General features: G+C 52.0%; 2 protein-coding genes across 7 annotated transcripts in view; one reads left to right on the top strand and one right to left on the bottom strand.

The window, feature by feature from the left end:
- Positions 1–6,014: 6,014 nt before the first annotated feature.
- On the bottom strand, positions 6,015–20,009 carry Mdh2 (malate dehydrogenase 2). The gene is made up of 9 exons (XM_006971278.3): positions 19,833–20,009; positions 13,441–13,609; positions 12,350–12,433; positions 10,797–10,906; positions 9,556–9,681; positions 8,397–8,474; positions 7,482–7,581; positions 7,029–7,180; positions 6,015–6,317 (listed from the first exon to the last, which is right to left on the bottom strand). Exons 1-9 carry the CDS (start codon positions 19,896–19,898, stop codon positions 6,186–6,188), a joined length of 1,017 nt encoding a protein of 338 aa, XP_006971340.1. The 5' UTR covers positions 19,899–20,009; the 3' UTR covers positions 6,015–6,185.
- Positions 20,010–20,196: 187 nt separating this feature from the next.
- Positions 20,197–22,443, top strand: part of Styxl1 (serine/threonine/tyrosine interacting like 1) — a 36,411-nt gene continuing 34,164 nt past the window's right edge. For 2 of the 6 annotated variants that reach the window (XM_076560813.1, XM_076560814.1), the window contains exon 1: positions 20,349–20,485. The gene's annotated coding sequence lies outside the window, so the exon portion shown is untranslated. Of the gene's footprint in view, positions 20,486–22,443 lie in introns of all 6 variants that reach the window. The other 4 variants (XM_016002054.3, XM_006971279.4, XM_076560815.1 and 1 more) reach the window with 4 other exon arrangements.

The raw sequence follows: 22,443 nt of genomic DNA, 5'->3' as shown, positions 1-22,443 counted from the left end.
GCAGTTGTCCAGGGAACAAGAAATCCTTTAATGATAAGATTTGGCCTTGGGAGTGTAGTAATGACTTTTCTTGTCACTGTGACAGAGGCAGCCTCAGGGAGGGAGGTTTGGACTCACAGTGCGAGTTTATCTGGCGGGGAAGGCATGGAGGCGGGAGCGTGAGGCGGCGGGTCACATGGCACCCACGGTCAGGAAGCAGAGAGAGAGGCATGCTGGTGCTCAGCTCGCTTTCTCCTTCGAATCCTTTCCAGAACCCCAGCCTAGGGAATGATGCTGCCCACATTCAGGGTGGGTCTTCTCTCCTAGGTTATACCTGTCTACAAACACTGTCACCGATCACTGCGGATACCAAATTCCATCAAGCTGCCAAAGGAGATTAACCACCACGGGGGATGGGAAAATGGGGGTGGATGGACTCTCTAAAGTCCACCCCAAGTCCTGGATTTGAACCCCCCCCACACAGGAATTGAAGTGTAGTTCGTTGAGATGAACAACCATTTGAGTGCCCTGGTTTGGGATATATAACTTGTTCTCTGGACCCCCAAACTTCAGCTTACTTCTAGGGGGTTTTAATAGCACGATGGTGCTATTAAAATATTTATCCAAAGGGCTGGAGAGATGGCTCAGCAGTTAAGAGCATGGGCTGCTCTTACAGGGGACCTAGGTTCCATTCCCAGTACCCACATGGCAGCTCACTGTCAACTGTTACTTCAGTCTCAGGGGATCCAGTGTCCTCTTCTGCCTCTGTGGGCACCACACACTCATGGTGTCCATACATACATACATACATGCAGGCAAAGTACTCATACACATAAAACAAAAACAAACCATATCTTTTGTTTTTGTTTTTTCGAGACAGGGTTTCTCTGTGTAGTTTTGGTGCTTGTCCTGTGTAGACCAGGCTGGCCTCGAACTCACAGAGATCTGCCTGCCCCTGCCTCCCGAGGACTGGGATTAAAGGCATGTGCCACCACCACCCGGCTAAACCATATCTTTTAAAGAATTTAATAAAGCTGGGTGTGTGGTGGTACACCCCAGCATTCAGGAGACGTAGAAGGATTATGATTTTCAGGGTAGCCTGGGCTACATAGTGAGACAATGTCTCAAAAATAAAACCAAAGGAGGGAGCTGGAGGGGTGGCTCAGTGGTTAAGAGCATTTATTAGTGCTCTTGCAGAGGACTTGAGTTCAGATCCCAGCACTCACATCAGGAAGTTCACAACCACCTGTAGCTCTAGCTCCGGGGGATCTGACGCCCTCTTCTGGATGTGGACTCCACAGACACCTACACACACACACACACACACACACACACACACACACACACACACACAAATATCTCTCTCACCACCCCCTGCAAACATACATATAACTAAAAATAAAATTGTTTTCTTTAGATGGGTACCAGATGCCCTTGGGTACTCATCAACCCTTGTGCATGCTGCCCTTTACTAAAGGGGGTGCTGGGGAGATCTGCAGGTAGCGGCCCCAGACAGAGCCGGCACAGGTGACAAGCAGGTTATGGTCTGACTATCTCACCAGCGGGTCAGCTGCCCCGCTGTGACTGCCTTTAAGAGGTTCTCCGATTCTGACATCTGGGGCGGTGTGTCCCACGGTGACCCCATTAAATGCCATAGGACAGAATGAAGAGGATGAAGAGAGGATGTACTCTAGTCAACTGGCTTTGGTTAGGTGTTTGTCCCCAAGCTATGGGGTCTCGGGGTGCTAGGACACTGGCAGAGAGGGAGAGACAATAGATTCTTTTTTTTTTTTTAAGATTTAATTATTTTTATGTATGTATGTATGTATGTATGTATGTATGTATGTGTGCGCCTGTGTGAGTTTACGTGCATCACATGAGTGCAGGAACCCCCAGAGGCCAGAAGAGTGTGTCTGATCCATTGGAACTGGAGTTCAGTCAGTGGTGATCTGCCGTACATGGGTACTGGAAACCGAACTCGGGTCCTCTGGAAGAGCACTAAGTTGTCTTAACTGGTGAGCCATCTCTCCAGTCTCAAGAAGAGCCTTTTAAAGAAGGAGTTATCTATTATATAAAATCTGCCTCTGCAGAAGCTGCAGGGAGGCCTAGGCCTGTTCCCACACCCCTCCTGTGCACTAGGTAGCTTTCTCCTACCCTGGGTTTGAGTCTCAGCCCCTTCTTTCCTCTGGATGTCAGCAGTGTCCTTGTCCAGTGTCCAGGGCATCGGGGACAGGAGGAACCCAAGGTTAGTCTGGCCTCCCCCTTCAAACCTGCAAGAGAGACTCGGAGCTTTGCTTTCCAATTTGAGATCTTCTTTCCACAGCCCTCCCTTTATTGTTTGCTCCTACTCTGTAGGCTGGCGACTGTCTCCTCCCTCCCGCCTGGATGAGCCAAGACCAGACAGCGCGGCTAGCCTGATTTGGCTCTGGAATGCTAATCTCATTCCTGAGTGACCTAGCCTTGCCTGAAAGCTGTGCGCAGCATCGGCCGCTTGCTCCCTCTTCTGGCCACAGAGGGAACCGCAGAGTCTTGGCCTAGAGGCCTGGGTTAGGTACTGCCTGCTTTCTCAAAGAACTCACTACACAGCTTTCCTTTTAATTTTCCAGAGTGACTGTGGCTCCTTTCCCTGACTCCAGCAATCCTCTGCAACCTTATGCGGGCTCCCCGCTGCCTTGGAGCTGCTGAGGACTAGCTCTCGCCTTGCGTATGCTCATTAACACACTAATTGCTACCTGTGCCTTTCTTTCCGGCTGTAGGGGACAGTTGGTGAGGGAGGGGACTAACTGGATGTTCTGTAAGAACAGTACATACTTTTAGCGGCTGAGCCATCCCTCCAACCCCTCCTGGTCTTCCACTGACTCCAGAGCTCCCTGATTGTCTGGCCTGGCTGGCTAGCAAGTGCCAGGCATCCCCCAGTCTCCACCAGCAATTTCCCTGGTGCCGCGGTCTCAAGTGCATGTTGCCACATTTGGCTTTTGACATGGTGCGTCCTTCGAACTCAGGTCCTCCCTTCGTAATAGTAGGCATCCTCACCCACCGGGCACAGCTGGTGGATTTTAAGGGAGTGGAAATGGGGTTGGGAAATGCACCCGCCCTTCCCAGGCTGCTCACTGCCACACCAGTGCTGGTCCTCAGCCCTTTGCTGTTCCAGTTCCAGCCTTTGACAGGAAGTGGCCTGGAGCTGGATTTCCTGGAGAGCCCACCTCAGTCACACCTGGCATGCAAAGATGACCTTCCCCATAGAACTTAAAGAAGCTTCAGTCTGGAACCCTGTCACTGAACTATCCAGCCCTGTTGACACATTGTTACTTTGTCTCCAGGACGAGGGCCACGTCCTTCAGCTGAGTACACTGGTCTCACCAACCCAGCCTGCTTCTCTTTTCATGGGCCCTAGGCTCCAAGGCATGTACCCAGGGCAGCTACGAATGTGGCCTAACACAAAACTGTAAAGTTACTTAACACATTGAGGGTTTTTTTTCACCTTTTGTTAATTTTCTGTTTCTGTGCATGTGTGTACAGATGTGGTATGGCCACATGTGCACTTGTGTGTGGAGGTCAACTTCAGACGTTCTTCAGAACATCATGTTTGTCCTTCTTGTTCTCGAGACAGTTTCCCTCACTGGCCTGCCCTTCCAATTTGGCCAGGCTGGCTGGCCAGTGAGTCCTGGGACTCTGTCCCTGTCCACCCAGTGCTGGGATTACAAGCACATGGCTGGCCTCGAACTCACAAATATCCACCTGCCTCTGCCTCCCAAGTGCTGGGATTAAAGGTGTGGGTTCTCTCTCTCTCTCTCTCTCTCTCTGTGTGTTTGTCTCTGTCTGTCTGTCTGTCTGTCTGTCTGTCTGTCTGTCTCTCTCTCTCTCTCTCTCTCTCTCTCTGTGGTCCAGGCATTGAATTCAGGTCCTAACGGTCATGCTTCACACACTTTCCTAACAGGGTAGTGGATATCTTTATGTGGCGGCTTTCACTGAATGGGGAGCTTGCTCTAGTCTAGGCTAGCTGGACTGCAAGCTCTCAGGATCCCAGTCTTCGCCCCAGACTAAGATCTGGCTTCAGATACTCACAGCCACAGCCAGCTTTCTGTTTGGGTGCATGGGAGGATTCAAACTCAGGTCCTCACTCTTATATAGAATAAGGAAGTACTCTTACCTACCGAACCATTTCCCTCGTTGGGAGACTTGTTACTCGATTGTGGGACTTTTGAACATGAACTTTGTAGTTGGTAAGGTCATGTCTCAGGTCAAAAGTTTTTGTTTTGTTTTTTGAAACAGGGTTTCTCTGTGTAGTTTTGATGCCTGTTCTGGATCTCCCTCTGTAGACCAGGCTGGCCTCGAACTCACAGAGATCCACCTGCCTCTGCTTCCCAAGTGCTGACATCAAGGTGTGAGCCACCACCACCTGGCTATAATTTCTGTTTCTAATACCAATTCTAACTTTAAGTTCATTAAGCTGTATAGACTTTGGGTCTGGTTAATTTCTGGTGTCTTCATTTACTTTTAAGATTGAAGAAAAAACTTTATACAAACAACAGACTAACCAGGATTGGGCAGATGGCTCAGTCAGTAGTGCTGGCTGGCCATGCAATCGTGAGGACCTGAGTTCGATTCCTAGTCCCAACCTTAAAATATACATACAGGGCCTAGAGATATGACTCAGTGGATAAGAACATTGTCTCCTTCTCCAGGGGACCCTCACAAAGCAGCCCTGCAAAAGGATGAGCTAAGATGTCCCGTGACCTGCCTCTTAGCTCTAGCCTGTCTGGTGAACGCAAGGATCCTATCCAACAGCACACGTTGCCCAAATAGGTCTGTTGTGTGTCACACGCAGAAACGTTGCGTCAGAAAGAACAGCGAGGTTTGGGTTTCTCTCCCGGAGCAGGGCATTCATGTAGGCCAGGCTGACCATGAACTCATGGCAATCCTGACCTTTTATTCTTTGCTGGAGTTAGGAACTGAACCTGTTCCAGTCTGCTCTCTGTTGCTGTGACAAATACGACCCAAACCATCTTAGGGAAGTAAAGGGTTTGTGGCTCACACTTCCAGGTCACAGCCCATCGTGGGGGGAAGTCGAGGCAGGAACTTGACAGCAGGCCTGTCCTGTGGCTATTCCACACAGCATCACCTCAGACCGAGGGACTCACCTCCCAGCCAAATGAGGGCAGGGAACTCGCCGGCTTACTCAGCCAGAGTTCTTTCTAAAGGACTTCTTACTGTTTTGTTGAGACAGGGTCTCACTACTTATCTCTGTCTGGCTTGGCTCTCGCTATGTAGACCAGGTTGGCCCGGAACTCAGAGACCCACCTGCCTCTCCTGAGTGCTGTATTAAAGGCGTGTGCCAAGACATCCAGCCGTTTTACCTTTAACGATGTGTCTGTGTGGGTATTTGTGCCTGTGTCCACAGAAGCCAGAGGGAGGGCAGGACCACCTGGAGCTGGAGCCACAGGCAGTTGTGAGCTTCGCGGCACACGTGCTGGGAACAAACTAGAAGGCTCTCCAACAGCCGAGGCCCTTAACACAGCCACGCTCCAGCCCCACGGTGAGGGTCACCTGCCCAGGGAATGCCGCTGCCCACAGTGGGCTGGGCTGCTCTTAGAGCAATTTACAACCAAGACAATGCCCGGACACGCCTGCAGGCGCATCTAATCAGGACAACCCCACTGAAAAGCTGCCTTTTCAGGTGACTCGAGGCTGTGTCCATCGATGGCTGAAGTCAGCACCTGAGCCCAGACACCCCAGTCCTCACGGAGGGGCTCAGGCGAGGGCTCTACCGCTGAGCTCCACCCCACTGCTCCACCCCTGAGACGCGGTCTCTCTCTCAGCTGCCTGGATTGCTGTGAACTCAACTCTGGCATGGGGAGGGCTTGAACTGCTGAGACAGTCTCCCTATGCAGCCTCGGCTGGCTTGTACTTCAGTATGTAGACCAGGCTGGTCCTGAAACCAGGGATGCCCCTTCCTCTCCTGAGTGCCCAGCCACAGACTATTTCTGATTCACAGTGTGGTGACGAGGCCCTCGAGTAAGCTGAGGGAGACCGTGAAAAAGACAATCAAGCTGCTTTATTGTTATCATCACCAGACCAGCCATACCGCTGGGGAGGGCGGCTGATGCTGGTACAACACCCACCAAAGCAAATCGAAGACCCTGGTGGCTTCAGAGACATGATGCTGAATAAGTTAGGGTGATGCTGCTGCTCGAGGCTCGAACCTCTCACTTCATGTTCTTGACAAAGTCCTCGCCTTTCTTGATGGAGGCTTTTAGCTCAGGGATGGCCTCGGCAATCATTTTCTCCTCAAAAGGAGTGATTTTGCCAATGCCTAGGTTCTTCTCCAGGCCTTTTTTCTGGATAAGAGGGGAGATGGTAACACGTGAAACCAAGTTAGCGTGGTCTGGTGACACAGGTCTGAAATCCTAGCACCCAGGAGGCTGAGACAGCAGGTGCTCTACCTCGCCCAGCCCCTCACTGGGGGATTCTAGGCAGGTGCTCTACCCCTGAGCCACACCCCAGCCCCTCACTGGGGGATTCTAGGCAGGGGCTCTACCACTGAGCCACACCCCAGCCCCTCACTGGGGGATTCTAGGCAGGTGCTCTACCACTGAGTCACACCCCAGCCCCTCACTGGAGGATTCTAGGCAGGTGCTCTACCACTGAGTCACACCCCAGCCCCTCACTGGGGGATTCTAGGCAGGGGCTCTACCACTGAGCCACACCCCAGCCCCTCACTGGGGGATTCTAGGCAGGTGCTCTACCACTGAGCCACACCCCAGCCCCTCACTGGGGGACTCTAGGCAGGTGCTCTACCACTGAGTCACACCCCAGCCCCTCACTGGGGGACTCTAGGCAGGGGCTGCTGGGCTTAGCTGCATCCCAGCCCCGGAGGGATCAGCTGCTTCCAAAGCTGACCTGGCCTTGACAGCCATTCACAGCTGCCACACCCCCAACCATCCCTGCACTGCCCTGTGATGGGCCCAGCTCTACCCTGAGACACCCACTCTCCCTTCCCTAAAGTCAAGCAAGCACCAACCACAGCCGTGGTCGCCCTGGATACGCACCCCCAACAGCAAGGGTGTGGAGAAGTAAGTGCACTCCGTCTCCTTGGACTGGACAAAGGAACACTCGACAACGCCTTCCTTCCCGTTCATGGCGTCCACAAGGGAGAAGACGAACCGGGCCCCAGCATAGGCCATGGACAGAGTGGCAGAACCTGGGAGAGAACAATGGGTCAGCACAGCCAGCACCGCACCCAGGCCCCAGGGGTGTGCTCCAGAAAAAGCCCCTGCACACCACAGCTCCCGGTGGAGGATCTGGTCTGCACCTCCCCATTCCACTGACATCTCACCCGGGAAATCTGAGCTGCCTTCTAGAACCTTCTCTTCAGGCAAAGGCAGATGCACCTGGAGGGAAATACTCGTTCCCTACCCAGGGACAAGCAGGTTTCCTGTCATGCTAACGTTCCTGGCCCCCAGTGTCAGTGTCCCCATCCCCAGAGACGCCTGGGACTCCACCTGCTCCAGCCTTGGCCTTCACGACTTCCGTGCCAGCCTCCTGGATCCTCCCGGTGAGCGCGGTCAGCTTGTCTTGGGGAAAGTCAACCTTGGGGGTACACTGCAGGGCAAGCCGGGACTGTGTGAGTAACTTCCTGTGCAACCCCCGGCCCCCGAGGCTTGGCCCAATCCCTGCCCCACAGTGCTTTCCATCTTCCATCTCAGCACCAGACACCAGGCCTCATCCTCAACACAGCAGGGCGGATGTAGCCCAGGGCCTCGGTCATGCCAGACAGGGTCCCCACCACTCTACCAGAGACCAACGTCATTTTCTATTGACAAAAGCAAATTCACTTTGTTCAGAGGCTTGGCTGAGACAGATCTTATGTAGCCCAGGCTGGCCTTGAAGTCATGATGCAGCCAAGGATACCTCTGCATTCCTAACCTTCCAGCTTCCACCTCCACATGCTGGGACTGCTACCATGCCTGGCTCCCCCGATTGTGTGTGTACACATGCATACATTTCCAGGCCTGAGGTTGATGTCAGGGTCTCCACCCATCACCCTCCAGCTGACATGTGTGCTTTGAGACAGGGTCTCTCACTGAACCCAGAGCCAACGCAGCCAGGTGGACAGCTCAGCGAGCCCCAGAGACCCTTTTCTCTCTCTTTGATCTCATGGGATGTTTCCCAGAGTGCTGGAGCCAGCTGCTTCTGATTCCACCCAGTTCCATAGGGTGTAGTCAGGAAAACCCTAGACAGCTGGATTCTAGCCATGGCAGAAATTCCTCCACAATACACAAGCAGGTCCCACTTACCCTAGACTGTTCCGAGAGCTTCAAGGCAGCCCTGAGGTGTTTGTGATCTTAAAGCTTCCTGCCATCCACCCATCAGTCCCTCCCTCTCCCTCACACACACTCTGTCAGTCACCCACATACCTGAGAGATCAAGGGGATGATGGTCTTGCCAGCGTGGCCACCAATGACAGGCACGTTGACTCGAGCGGGATCCAAACCCTGTGCACAAGGCAGGGAGTCTCACTGTTAACAAGACTGAGCAGAGACAAGTCGCAGTCACCCAAGTGCACACTGGAAACCCAGACAGCTCACAAACAAACCAGGAGGACCCAGAGTCTGGGCCCGCCCTCCCATGTGAGCAGGTGCAGGGAGGGCAGCTTGTGTAGGGGTCACTGCCAGCTCCTCCGTCACAAGCCGGACCGTGCTGCCCACCATTCCGCCACCCGACATTGTCATCCAACCAGGGCAGCAGCGACCCTTCCTAGGGCTAACGTCCTTCTCCATGGAAACGCCCAAACTAGTGCCCCGCACTGCTCCAGAGAGAGAGCTTCTCCCTCAACCCAGACATCCAAATCGTCCGTCCACACGCTGGAGCCGGACGGACGGCAGGACAGCGGGCTCAAGGTACCAGAGCAGACACTGGCTGAGGCGGCTCGGCGGCCGAGAGTGCCGGCCGCTGGCAGGGAGCAGAGTTTGGCTCCCAGCCGCCTCTGACTCCGGCTCCAGGAGGAACCGATGCCCTGCTCGGGACACCTATGCCCTGCACTCTCACGTGCACAACTCCACAGACCCACGTATTTACATCACTAAAAATAAGATGAATGTGTGTCCACTCATGCCTCTACATATCAAAACAACAACGGGCTGGGCAGAGCCCAGGAAGTCAAGAAGCTGGCCGGATGTGACTCCTTCAGGGTAAGCTACTGCGGGTAACCCAAGGGGTAACCCAAGGGAAGGATCTCTGGAACTTTCCCAAGTCCTTATCACCACACATAAGGACTAGGAGATCAATCCAGCTTTTCCAGGGCACGGTGAATGGACAGGTGGCTGCCATCCAAGAGTGGATTAGGAGAGCCCGAACCCTGATGCACTGGGAAGAGGTCAAGGGCCGAAGGCATGATAGCCAGGTAGTAGCTGGCCAGTCTGAGCCTGTGGGGTTCACTCCTGCTCCTACAGAAAACACTGAAGCCAGCTACAAAGACTGAAACCCCCAGGGCCAAGTCCTCCGCCATCTTTCCTGGGAGCAAGGGTAGCAGAGTTCAGAATATAGGCAACTGGGAGGCACTCGCAGGGCCCATACCTTCAGCTCTGCCACGAATGTGTTCGCCCTGACGATGTCAAGGGTCGTCACACCGAAGATCTTGTTGGGGTTGTAGACGCCATGCTTCTTGAAGACTTCTGCTGTGATGGGGATGGTGGAGTTAACCTAGGAAAACCATGAGACGGATGTCAGCTGAGGGTGGAACCCAGCAACAGGCCCTGGCAACAACCGTTTGTAAGCCACCTGCGAGGCAAGGACCATGCCATGTGAACAGACACCCTTTACTGCAAGGACACAGGAGGCTGGTTCCTCGGGGTTCCTTCTGCTGGGCTGAGGCTGGCTAAGAGGAGGCGAACAAGTAGATCCAAGTTCTGTCCTACTGAACCAGTGACTTTGGGCCAGCTGCCTGACTCCCTGGAACCTGGAAAATTTATCTGTGCAATGCTGCGCTGGTTTGAATGAGAATGGCCCTCACAGGCTTGTAGGTTTGAACGCTTGGTCCCTAGTCAGGGGAACTGGTTGGGAAGGACTAGGAGGTGTGGCCTTGTTGGAAGATGGTGGGCTTACTCAGCTACCACAGCAGCACCCTGCCTGCCTGCCCGTCACCTCATCCCCCACCATGATGAGCATGGGCTAACCCTCTGAAACGTAAGCAAGCCCCCAATTCAATGCTCCTTTTACAAGCTGCCTAGGTCACGTTGTTACAAAAGAAGAGTAAGACAAATGAAGACTATGACAAGTACCTCATGAGCTGTGAAGATCGAATGACTTAATGCAATAGGGGAAGAGCAGAAGACACCAGCCAGGGCACAGAAATCAAACAGAATAAAATGGCCAGATCTGTGTTGTGCATTTAATGTAACAGAGGAGTCATATGCCACAACAATCATGGCTGAAAGGAGTTACACAGATGGGCGATTTAAGCAGTGCATGCTGATGCACCTGTGACCCCTCCATGCCAGCACCCAGGAGGCAGAAGTATGACCGAGTTGTTGGCCAACCTGAGCTATACAGTGAGACCCTGCCCACCCGTCTCCCCTCCAGAAAGAGGAGGAAGAGGAAAGAGAAGGAGGAGAAAGAAAGGAGATGGGTATCCCAGGTGGGGAAAGGGAGGTACAGAAAGGGGAGGTGACCTGGCTGAAGGGAGTCGGTGGGAAAAACCAAGTTCAAGCTCTTGATTGGTGAAAAAGGCAGTTTTAGGATACACTCCAGACCTCTCAACACCTCCAATGTGTGCATCTAATACACACACACCAGCCAGCCTCGGCCCCTGTACTCACCGGGTTGGCAATGATGCAGATCATAGCTTCAGGGCAGTGCTGGGCACAGGCGGCCGTCAAGGTGGCCACAATGGTAGCGTTTGTGTTGAATAGGTCATCCCGTGTCATTCCTGGCATGGTCCAGGGTGAGAAAGCCACAAAGAACATGGTGACATTTCAAGAAATATTTATCACATTTTTATTTATTTTCTTTTTTTTTTTTTTTTTTAAAAGATTTATTTATTTATTATGTAGACAGGAAAGGGGGCCAGATCTCATTACAGATGGTTGTGAGCCACCATGTGGGTGCTGGGAATTGAACTCAGGACCTCTGGAAGAGCAGTCAGTGCTCTTAACCTCTGAGCCATCTCTCCAGCCCCTATTTATTTTCTGTGTGTGTGTGTGTGTGTGTGTGTGTGTGTGTGTGTGTGTGTGTGTGTGTGTGAGAGAGAGAGAGAGAGAGAGAGAGGGAGAGAGAGGGAGAGAGGGAGAGAGAGAGAGGGGGGGGGAGAGGGGGAGAGAGAGAGAGAGGGAGAGGGGGAGAGAGAGAGGGAGAGAGGGAGAGAGAGAGAAGGAGGGAGAGAGAGAGGGAGAGGGGGAGAGAGGGAGAGAGAGCGAGGGAGAGGGAGGGAGGGAGAGAGGGAGAGAGAGGAAGAGGGAGGGAGAGAGGGAGAGAAAGAGAGAGGGAGAGGGAGGGAGGGAGGGGGAGAGAGAGGGAGGGAGAGGTAAATCCACACACAACAGCAGAAAGCCCCTCCCTCTCAGCTGTGGAGGGACATGTCAGGTCAGGCTGTAAAATTTCATCAAAAAGAGATTTATTTATATGTGTGTGTTTGAATGTGGTGTGTAGGCCCACAGAGGCTCCCTAGTAAGACCATACTCAAGGTCAGAGAATCTGAGCTTGCTTTACCCAGCAGGGCTGCATAATGAGATGTTTTGGACACAGCGTGGTTACCAGGTGTTTGGAAGGGTCTACACTTGGCTGTACAGTGTGCTTTGATCTTCAAAGGGGGAGGTCTTTTGCCTTGCCCCTTGGCATTGTATAAAAAGCCCTTTGGAATAAACCTCAAGACGACTCAGTATTGACCCAGGGCCCTCCAGAAGCTACCCTGTGTCTGTCTTTCTTATTATCTCCTTCTATATATTTTTTTGTTTCTGTTTTTTTTTTTTTTTTTTTTGAGACAGGGTTTCTCTGTGTAGCTTTGGTGCCTGTCCTGGATCTCGCTCTGTAGACCAGGCTGGCCTTGAACTCACAGAGATCCGCCTGGCTCTGCCTCTCGAATGCTGGGATTAAAGGCGTGCGCCACCACTCCTTCTATATTTCCATCTAATACTTTCTCATTTCTCTCTCCTTCCATCAAGAACTTTTCAACATGATGAAGCTGGACTCTGACAGATTCCCACAATGTGGTGGGCCTACTAAGCTTTAAGTAGGTGTTGGATCCCTTGGAACTGGAGTTACAGGCATTTGTGAGCAGCCCAATGTGGGCGCTGGGATCTGAAATCAGGTTCTCTGATTCTGCCCTTAATAGCTGAGCCCCCTCTCTACCCCCCACCCCCACCCCCACACACACCTGGCTTCCTGGGCACTCCAGCTGGGATCACCACCACATCACACCCTTTCAGGCAGTCTGGCAGCTGCTCAGGTCCGAGGTAGCCTGGGAAGAAAACCCCATTAGAGCAGTGTAACCTGTATGAGCCCAGGGAAGCCATCACATCTGAGGGGAGGGAACAGAGAGGCGGGTCCCTCTGGAGTGGACTAGTTCTAGAGAAACTATCAGGGATCTTCCTGCCTCCACCTCCCATCTGCACCACCACATCCCATTACTCTCACTATCTGGGGGAAGAGTCTATTTCCGAGGATTTCAGGAGGTCTGTGACTGGGTCTAGAATTTGCCTTTTTAAAATTATTTTTTTACTCTGTAGCCCAGACTGCCGCCCCTCCTGTCTCCACCTTGAGTGGCGGAGACTCAACTCAGGCTTCTTACATGCCAAGCAAGCACTCTACCGACTATACCCAAGACCTTTCTACAAGGTCTCGCTATACTGCCCAGGCTAACCTTGAACCCACGACCTTTCTGCCTTAGCCCCCAAGAGCTGGGATGACAGATGTGTATCTCCATGCCGTGCTTCATATTTCTAAAACAAATTATTTATTATTATGAGTTGTGTCTGTGATCATAGCCAGCTGTGGAGGCCAACTCTTGGGGGAACTGGTTCTCTTTCTACCTTCATGTGGGTTCTAGGAAATGAACGCAGGTCACCAGGCTTACACAGCAAGGGCCCACCCACACACCGAGTCATCTTGCCAGCCTCAGCTCTCTTTTTTTGTTGTTTATTTTTGTTTTTTCGAGACAGGGTTTCTCTGTGTAGTTTTTGGTGCCTGTTCTGGATCTCGCTCTGTAGACCAGGCTGGCCTCGAACTCACAGAGATCCGCCTGCCTCTGCCTCCCGAGTGCTGAGATTAATGGTGTGTGCCGCTGGCCACCACCGCCCGCTCAGCCTCCTAAAAGACACCCCTGCTTAAGTATTTGTAGAGCCAAGTGCAAAACAGGGCAGCCCCGATTTGGACCAGCCAGGTTCATCCGTGATCCTCTCCTAGAACTTGGACCCTGGCTCACTGCATGGCACACGGTGGCGTCTCCAGGGCGGCCACGCCCAGTACCTTTCACAGTTGCTCTGGTCTCGATGTGACTCAGGTCTGCGGCCACACCGGGTGTGTGGGCGATATCGTAGAGGGTCAGGCGGCTGACGAGGGGGCTGTTCTTCAGGAGGAGTGAAAGGGGCTGCCCGATGCCCCCCGAAGCTCCCAGCACGGCCACTTTAGCATTGTTCTAGAAAGAAGCAGAGACAACACTTGGCACACAACAGTGCTTCTTTAGATGACGAGAGGCCAAAGAATGAGCCAGCAGCCATATCGACCAGCTTCACTGTGGTGCAACTGTGAACCTTCACCCCAAAGTCCAAGTTCAAGTGGAGAGAACAGAGGCCTGGAGATGGCGGGATGCGAGGGTCACACTCCAATCAATGTCTTTCTGTGATAAGGAGGCAGCTCCACCCGGTAGCCAGCTGGGCCGGTCAGCAGCCTTATCTCTGATCTGCAGTTTAGGAACTGTAAATATTAACTGAGAGCAGCAGCCCCTAGGAGCTGCACTAGAGGGGGGGTAGAGCTGGGGAGAAATATTCCTGTCGCCATGGGGGCCCCACAGGCCAAGGCCTCCCCACACACCCAGTAGCACTGCCCATCATTAACGCACCCCCTCTTGTCTGTTCTGCCTTTCCCCACCTCGAGGCCACTTCTGAGGAACTGGGATTGAACCTAGAGCTTGCCCTGTTAGGCCAGTGCTCTGCTACCATCTCCACGCCCAGCCCCCTTCACCTGCACTCTAAACCACCCTAAGATTACTTGTGGGCTGGCAAGATGGCTCAGCAAGTAAAAGCACTCGCTGGCAAGCCTGAGGACCTGAGTTCGATCCTCAGGACCCACAGAGAGGAAGAAAATCAACTCCAGAAAGCCTTTCTCTGACTTCATGCATACCCACACGTTAACAAAATTTAAAAATAAAGATCACTTGCAACACTTAATACAACATAAATATGCAGATAATTGTGAAGACTATTTAGGGAATAATGGCAAAAAAAAGTTTGCACATGTTCATTATGTAAGTAGTGTATTTTTGAAAGATTTTTATTATTTTGACTTATGCCTGTATGCTATGTATATGTATCTGCATGAATGCATGCCATGTATGTGCATGTCCAAGAAGGCCAGAAGAGGGCATCAGATCCTTTGGAACTGTTACAGGCAGTGAGCTGCCCAGCGTGGGTGCTGGGAACTGAACTCAGGTCCTCTGCAAGAGCAGCAAGTGCTCTTAACCTTTGAGCCATCTCTCCAGTCTGTTTTTTCTTTTGAACATTTTCAGTCCAAGCCTGGCTGGGCCTGTGGGTGGAGGCCACATGGACACGCAGCAGGAAGTGTATATAGAACAGTAATTAATGCTGTAATAAGTAATAATGGGCTCAGTTATCAGAAACCAAATCCAAGGTTAGGGTGTAGCTCAGTGACAGAACGCTTGCCAAGCACGTAGGAGGACTTGGGTTCCAATCCCAGTACTGGAAGAAAAAAGAAAAAGGTGCACTGGGGCAGGGGCAGGAGATCCAAGAGAGCAGTATGAGCTACACAGGGAGGCCCTGTCTCAAGATCAAATCTAACAGGGAACCAGGGCAGGAAGCACCTGGCCTCTCGGGCCCCGCCTGCCCCAACCTGCTCCTGTCTCATTGCCTCCCAATGAGCTGCTCTCCCTAAGCACACCTCCATCACTTCACTGGACAGGCAGCCCAGCCGGGGTTCCATCAAAGCAAGTACAACTGGGGAATGGAAGAAACCCATTCACATGGTTTCTGTTGATTCTACTGCTTCGAGACAGGGCCTGTTATGTAGCCCAGGCTGACGTGAAACTGACAGAAAAACTAGCCTGGGCTCACAGGTCTGCACCATGACACCTAGCTTAAAATCTTACAAACAACAACAAACCTTTTGGCCAGGCAGAGGGGGTGCACACCTGTAATCCCAGCACTCAGGAGGCAGAGGCAGGAAGATATCTGTGAGTCTGAGGCCAGCCAGAGCTGTTACACAGAGAAACTATCCCCACCAAAAAATCTTGTTTTTAATCTAACAAGTAAAAATCCTAAATGCTACCAAGAGACATAAAGAGCTGGTGCCCGCCCTCACATCTTTAGGTGGGCCTGCTCTGTTCAGTATTGATGGGACCCAGCGTGGGGGATGAGGAGGGAGAGGCCTCCTCACTCAGCCCGATGCTGAGTACATACTACACTGAGGTACACCAGCAATTCCGTGTACCCAGTCCTCCAGTAATGAGATCTTTTTTAAAATTTTTTGTTACATTTGATTATCTACTTAGTCAGTAGACAACTTGCTGGAGTCGGTTCTAATTTTCCACTATGTGGGTGAAAGAATAGGATGAACTCAGGTTGACCAGCTTGGGGACAAGTGCCTTTTTACCCTCGAAGCCAGCTTGTCAACGCCAGTGGGTTCTATCCAAGGCATTATCACAGTGGTTCCTTCCAACCCCATTGGCCTTTGCCGAGAGCCCAGAGTCCCGATCAAGAGTGTACTGCTTGGCAACTGTTCTGAAGATGGATAGATTGTAAAACATTTCATTCACACCTCTGCTTCCGGAATGTAGGTCCACAGTTTGTTTGTTTCAAAACTTCTACAGCTGTGTTTCTACTACATGGATGCACGCATATATTAAATTAGATACATGGTGGCTGAGATACATTGAGGACTTTGGCTACATTTTATCATTGAGCTAGAGGATCCAAAGCCTAGAGACCAAACATAGTTGGTTCCAGCTGCCTTTGGACTTACTCCACTGTTTTCTCAAGAGCTAACTGGACACCCAACTGGCATTTTCTTTTTGTTTTTGAATTTGGTTTTTCTAAATCCAACCAAAGCTAAGTCTGCTGAACCTTCCCACTACCCTAAACTTGCTCTCTCCTAGAAGTCTTTACACTCTTACCACTGAGCCACACCCCAGCCCCTCACTGGGGGACTCTGGGCAGGGGCTCTACACTGAGCCACGCCCCCAGCCCCTCACTGGGGGATTCTAGGCAGGTGCTCTACCACTGAGCCACACTCCAGCCCCTCACTGGGGGATTCTAGGCAGGGGCTCTACCACTGACCCACACCCCAGCCCCTCACTGGGGGATTCTAGGCAGGTGCTCTACCACTGAGCCACACCCCAGCCCCTCACTGGGGGATTCTAGGCAGGTGCTCTACCACTGAGCCACACCCCAGCCCCTCACTGGGGGATTCTAGGCAGGGGCTCTACCACTGAGCCACACCCCAGCCCCTCACTGGGGGATTCTAGGCAGGGGCTCTACACTGAGCCACACCCCAGCAAGCACACCACCTCTAGCAAGCTCTTCCAGAACTCTTCCTCATCTCAGTAAAAACCAGTACCACAACCCCAAACCTTGGCATCATCCAAGACTCCACTCTCTCCTGTATCTGATCATTGCCAAATTCAGTTAGCTCCACCAATTTTCACCACATCCACAGCTGTCACCCAAATTAGTACAGTGACTTCTTACCTGTTTCCCTTTGCCTACTAAGTAACTGTTCTGTTCAAAATGGTACTTCCCTTTTGAGAAAATGTCCAAGTTGTACAGGGCTTGCTGGGTTCTCTCCACCCTCCCCCATATTCTCGATCATTCCAGGCCTCCCTGCCCCATACGCCTGACTCTCAGTACTGTCCACCTGCCTGGAATCCTTTCTACATGTGATCTATGTTTTCTCCTGGTCTTCACTGAAATGTCACGGTCCCTGTGCCTGTGAGATGGCTCAGCAAGTAAAAGCTTCAAAAGGCTGAGGACATGAGTTCAATCTCCAATCACTCACACACACACACACACACACACACACCGCCCTTCCCCCAATTAAAAATAAAAATAAAATCTCAACTTCCTTCCTTGTGAACCCCGACTTTTTCCTCTGGGGCTCACTACTAAAACACTTTAGTTGTAAAAAGGCAGAGACAATAACATATCTACTGTTATGTTAAACTGAAAAAATGGGGCTGAAAAATGGCTCCGTGGGTAAAGGAGATTGGTTGCCAAGCTTGATGACCTAAGTTCAATTCACATAACCTACATGGTAGAAAGTAAAAACCAAGCTGCCCTTACCACCACATGTGAAACATGGTACACACACACACAGAATCAATAATTTTTAAAACTTTAAATCAAAACCCAGAGTTCTGTGCTTCGCTCAATGCACAGATGCAACCACCAAAATTCAAATGGAAGCTGGGCATAGTGGCCCACACTTTTAATCCCAGCATACAGGAAGTACCAGTCAGGTCTACACAAGAGGTCCAGGCCAGCCAAGGTTGCACAGTGAAACTCGTTCTAAAAAAACAAAAACAAACACAACTGGCCTGAACCTGGGTATGTGGCTCAGTGGTACAAAACTTAACATGCATAAGGCCCTGAATTTGACTCAGTGCCACAAACAGGCCAACCCTCAGCCACACTCTTCACTGTCTATGCTGAGCTAACCCCACTCTCCTCAGGATCCAACTTCATCTCGACCAACAAATTATTTCTCATCCACCCCAGTCTGCTTCTCATTCATCTTGGTATCTGAGCACCCAGGGCCTTGTATATGCCTAGGAAGTGTCTACCACTGAACTATGTCCCTATAACTTTGTTTTACTTGAGACAGAGTCCTACTAAGTTACCCAGGTGTGTCTCAAACTTCTAATCTCCCTGCCTCTAACTCTTGAGTAGCCGGGATTACAAGCATGCATGACCATACCCAGTGTGTAATTATTTTAAGTATTTTTGTTTCCTTTTTTTGGTGTGTGAGGTTATGTGCAGGTACCTAAAGAGACCAGGGGCCAGAAGGCTTCAGATCCTCTGGAGCTGGAGTTACAGTGGTTATGAGGCACCTGTCTTGGGTCCCAGGAACCAAACTCTGGTCCTCTGCTAGATTAGCAAGCACTTTTTTTTTTTTTTTTTTTTTTTTTTTTGGTTTTTCGAGACAGGGTTTCTTTGTGTAGCTTTGCGCCTTTCCTGGAACTCACTTGGTAGACCAGGCTGGCCTCGAACTCACAGAGATCCACCTGCCTCTGCCTCCCGAGTGCTGGGATTAAAGGCGTGCGCCACCACCGCCCGGCTTAGCAAGCACTTTTAACTGCTGAGCATCCATCCAGTTCCCTGTATCTATATTTTTCAATGACTCGATTGAATGGGAAACAGGAAGACATGACCTAAATGAGCAGAAAGTCAGAGTTCCCTCAAATTATCAGTTCCCTTTTGGGGCATGGTAATTATTTCTTAAGCCTTGGTTGTATCAATTTTGCTAGAGATTTGTAAAAACACAGACCCTACTCTCTAAACAGGATCCTGGCACTCCATTTTTTATTGATTCTGACATGCACTAGTTAAAGAACCACTGTCCAAATAGAAGACGACTAAAAATAGCTTAGTTGTAGGTGTCCAAGGCCAAGTCTACCCAAGGCAGGGATGATCCTCCAAGAATAATCTGTAAGAGAAAAAGGCTCCAGTGGAGGAGGTGATTCAGTGAGAACTAAGACCTGAGTTCAAATCCCCAGTTCTCCAGCCTGGCAGGTCCAGTCTAAGGCCTTGTTCCAAATAAGTAAGGTCTAGAGCAGTGGTTCTCAGCCTTCCCAATGCTGCACCCCTCCAAAAACAGTTAAGTTCCTCATGTTGTGATGGCCCTCAATCATAAAATTATTTTTGTTTCTACTTCAAAATTACATTTTGCTACTGCTATGAATCATCATGTAAATATCTGATATGTGACCTCTGTGAAAGGGTCGTGTGACCCCCAGGTTGAGAACCACTGGTTTGGAGTGATGGAGCTGGGTAACCATGTCCTTCTCCAGCCCCTGCACACCCATGTGCACATACACCACAGACACATAAAAATAATTTATGAAAAACGAGGCGTGATGGTGCATGCCTTTGATCCCAGCACTGCGGAAGCAGAGGAGGATCTCTATGAGTTCGAGGCCAGTCTAGTCTAAATAAGCACAAAGAAAACAATCTCTTAGTGGTAGGCAGTGATCAGGAGCGCTGAATTTCACCAATTCTGTCACACTACTGTAACCTTGACTCGGTTCTCTATCCTCAGAACCTCAGGATGCCTGTACTACAAAGTTAATACTACACGTTATTTCTCTTCCTCATGCATAATTCATACGGACGCTACAAGCAGAAAATTAGTTAGGTTAAAGCAATGCAAAGTTGCATATAATGCAATCTGCTTCCGGATCGAGAGCTTGGGATTCTGTACCTACAAGAAGCGCAGACTCTCGGGGGAAACCTGGCCCGGCTCTGCCCCTCTCCCAGGCTTTCCACACAGAGCGTCGTCGGTCGGGACCTGAGCCGGGGCGGGGGGTGGGGGGCCCTGATGTCCAGGATGAGCCTGGCGGGGGAAGAACCCGCGCGTTCCCGGGATGCACGTGCCGCCCTGGAGTCCCCCGCGGGGCTGGCCGCCCCTCGTACCTGGGTTGAAGTGCTGAAGCTGCGGCGGAGAGCGGCGCCGGCAGGCCGGGCGAGAGCGGACAGCATGACTGGGGCGGGCGGGGCACGGACCTGCAGGCGAAGGAGCTAAGAGCGGACGAGTGACTCCAACGACCTCCACTCTGCGCAAGTGTCCGCCCGGCGCAGATCCGCCTGGTCTCGCGAGAGAAGCCCCCAAGGCCGGTCTCCGCGCCACCAAATCTCGCGAGACAGGCTCGGCAAAGCGCTGCCCGGTCTCATTAAGAAAGACCCGGCCCACTTCCGCGATCTCGCGCGAGAAGTCTGACGTCACGCCGCCCGGTCGCCCACAAGGAGCCCTCTCTTGGACTCCGCCCCCTTTGCGTGATCTCGCGAGAGAGACGCGGCTGCGTCTCGGCTGGTCATGGTCTCCTCCGGGACCCGGATCCGGCGCTAGGCTTTGCGGCTTTCAGCGTCTCCGTCTAGGGCGGTCACGCGGACCAGACGGGCTCCCGGGCACGCCCCTGGCAACCGGGGGTTTGGAGGACTGGAGGAGCGCGCTCCCAGAGGGCCGAGAGGACGGGCGCTGGCTCAGAAGCGCCTTCCCGGAGCCGTTTCCTAGGTGGGGCGCCAGACCCACGTCCTGCCGGGGGAGCCCGACCGAAGTCGCGCAGCAGGTCAGGCGGCCCCCGAGCCCCTGACCTCAGCCAGGCCCTGCCTTCCTGCTCCGGGAGCGAGGCTGGAGGGGCTTCTGGGGAGGTTGATGGAGTCCCGGAGCGGGGTGGGCGGCCTTTCCCCACTGCACCGGCCAGAGCGGTCACTCCCACAAGGCGCACGGAGCCTTGCTGGGTTTCCAGGCTTTGCACACGCACCCCTGCTGGGATTACCAAGTCCTGGCACTGACTTAGCAGCAGGCCCAGTGCAGGAAGGACCACGACCCTGTGGTATAGAGGAGGGAACGTTTGGAGACTGTGACTCGGGCTTTGGTCCTTGTCTCTACCCTTCGATCCCAGCAGCAGTGCTGGGGAACACGATTCTACAGCTCTTCCCTGTAGCTAGAGTTTTCCTGCCTTGCCCACAGTCAGGACAAATCTTTGTCACCTGCCAGTCCCACAGCCGCTCAGACCCAACCAAGTAAACACAGAGACTTATATTGCTTACAAACAGTATGGCCGTGGCCACAACACTTCCCCCTCCTCCTCTTCTTCCTTCTTTTCTTCCGAACCGTGTGTGCGCGTGTGTGTATGTGTAAGTGTGTGCGCGCACCACACACAAATCCTAAAAAACTTTTAAGTTTTCCGGGCGGTGTTTGCACACGCTTTGAATCCCCAGCACTCGGGAGGCAGAGGCAGGCGAATTTCTGAATTCGAGGCCAGCCTGGGCTATATGATGAATTCCAGGACAGCCAGGGCTCCTCAGGGAAACCCTGTCTCGAACCCCGCCCCCCATTTAATCCCCCAATATATCAGGGCTGGAGAGATGACTCAGTGGTTAAGAACACTTCCTTGCTTCTGAAGAGTTCAGATCCTAACATCTTAACCGGGTGGCTTGTAACCTCCTGTAACTCTAGCTCCAAGGAATAGCCATCACCTCTGACCTCTGCCGGCACCTACATTCACGTGCACATACCCACAGAGACACAAAAAATAAACATAACTAAAGAAGATAAAACTGTAAAATTAAGGAGCAGTAGATAACACCCGAAGAATGACAGCTGAGGTTGACCTCTGGCTCATACACATGCGCACACGCCACCCACGTGAAAAGATGTTTAAGACCATACATAGCCAGGTGTGATGGTTCAGGTCAGTAATCCTAGCACGCAGGAGGATTGATGTGAATTTGAGACCAGCATGAAACTCTGTTGAAAAACAAAAAACTGAAGCAACCACACAGAAGAGTTCACACAGAAAAGGTCTGGGAATAGGAAAGGAACTGGATGGGAGGGCGTGGGGGTGGCTTTGATCCAAACACTTTATACGTATGTGAAATCATCAAACAATAAAATACAAGTTCGGTATCCTAGCTCTGCTTGAGCAGGTCTATGATCCCAGGTTCCTGGAGGTTGAAGCCGGATGGTAACAAGTTCAAGGCCTGCCTGGGTCAAGTAGTGAGCCCTTGTCTCAAAACAGGACGTAAAAGGAGGGCTAGGGTGTAGCTCAGTGGTAGAGTACTGACTGGCATTCTATCCCCAGTCACACACACACACACAGCAGCAGTTCAGGGTAGAGGCAGACGGTTGTGCCGTAGGCTGTCGCCTCCGTAGAGGACAGTAACACATGAGTGACTCAGTCTGCTGGGGACCGTGACAGATGCAAGCGTTGGGGTTACAAACGGCATGAGAGCTAAAGGGCACAGCCACACATGAGGGCTGACGTGACGTCTCTCTCTTCCCCGGCCTCAGCCTCTGCTGGGTTGATAAGGTGTACTACCAGCCCAGTCTTGGAGTTGGGTATGCCTCCTCTGGTTCTCCGGCCTTTGGAGAGCTGGCCAGGCCTGACAACCTGAGTTCAAACCCGGACTCACACAGGAGAACAAGAGAGCCAACATGCTGTGATCCTTCAATAGTGGGAAGTATGTAGGCAGGGAAAGGAGGAGGCAGGAAAATGTAGTCCTGTATTCAGAGAGACACATT

The sequence above is a fragment of the Peromyscus maniculatus genome, chromosome 23 (assembly GCF_049852395.1).
Source record: "Peromyscus maniculatus bairdii isolate BWxNUB_F1_BW_parent chromosome 23, HU_Pman_BW_mat_3.1, whole genome shotgun sequence".
Classification (NCBI taxonomy): domain Eukaryota; kingdom Metazoa; phylum Chordata; class Mammalia; order Rodentia; family Cricetidae; genus Peromyscus; species Peromyscus maniculatus.
Note: the sequence above shows the minus strand (reverse complement) of the source record. Positions and strands in the feature narration are given on the sequence as shown.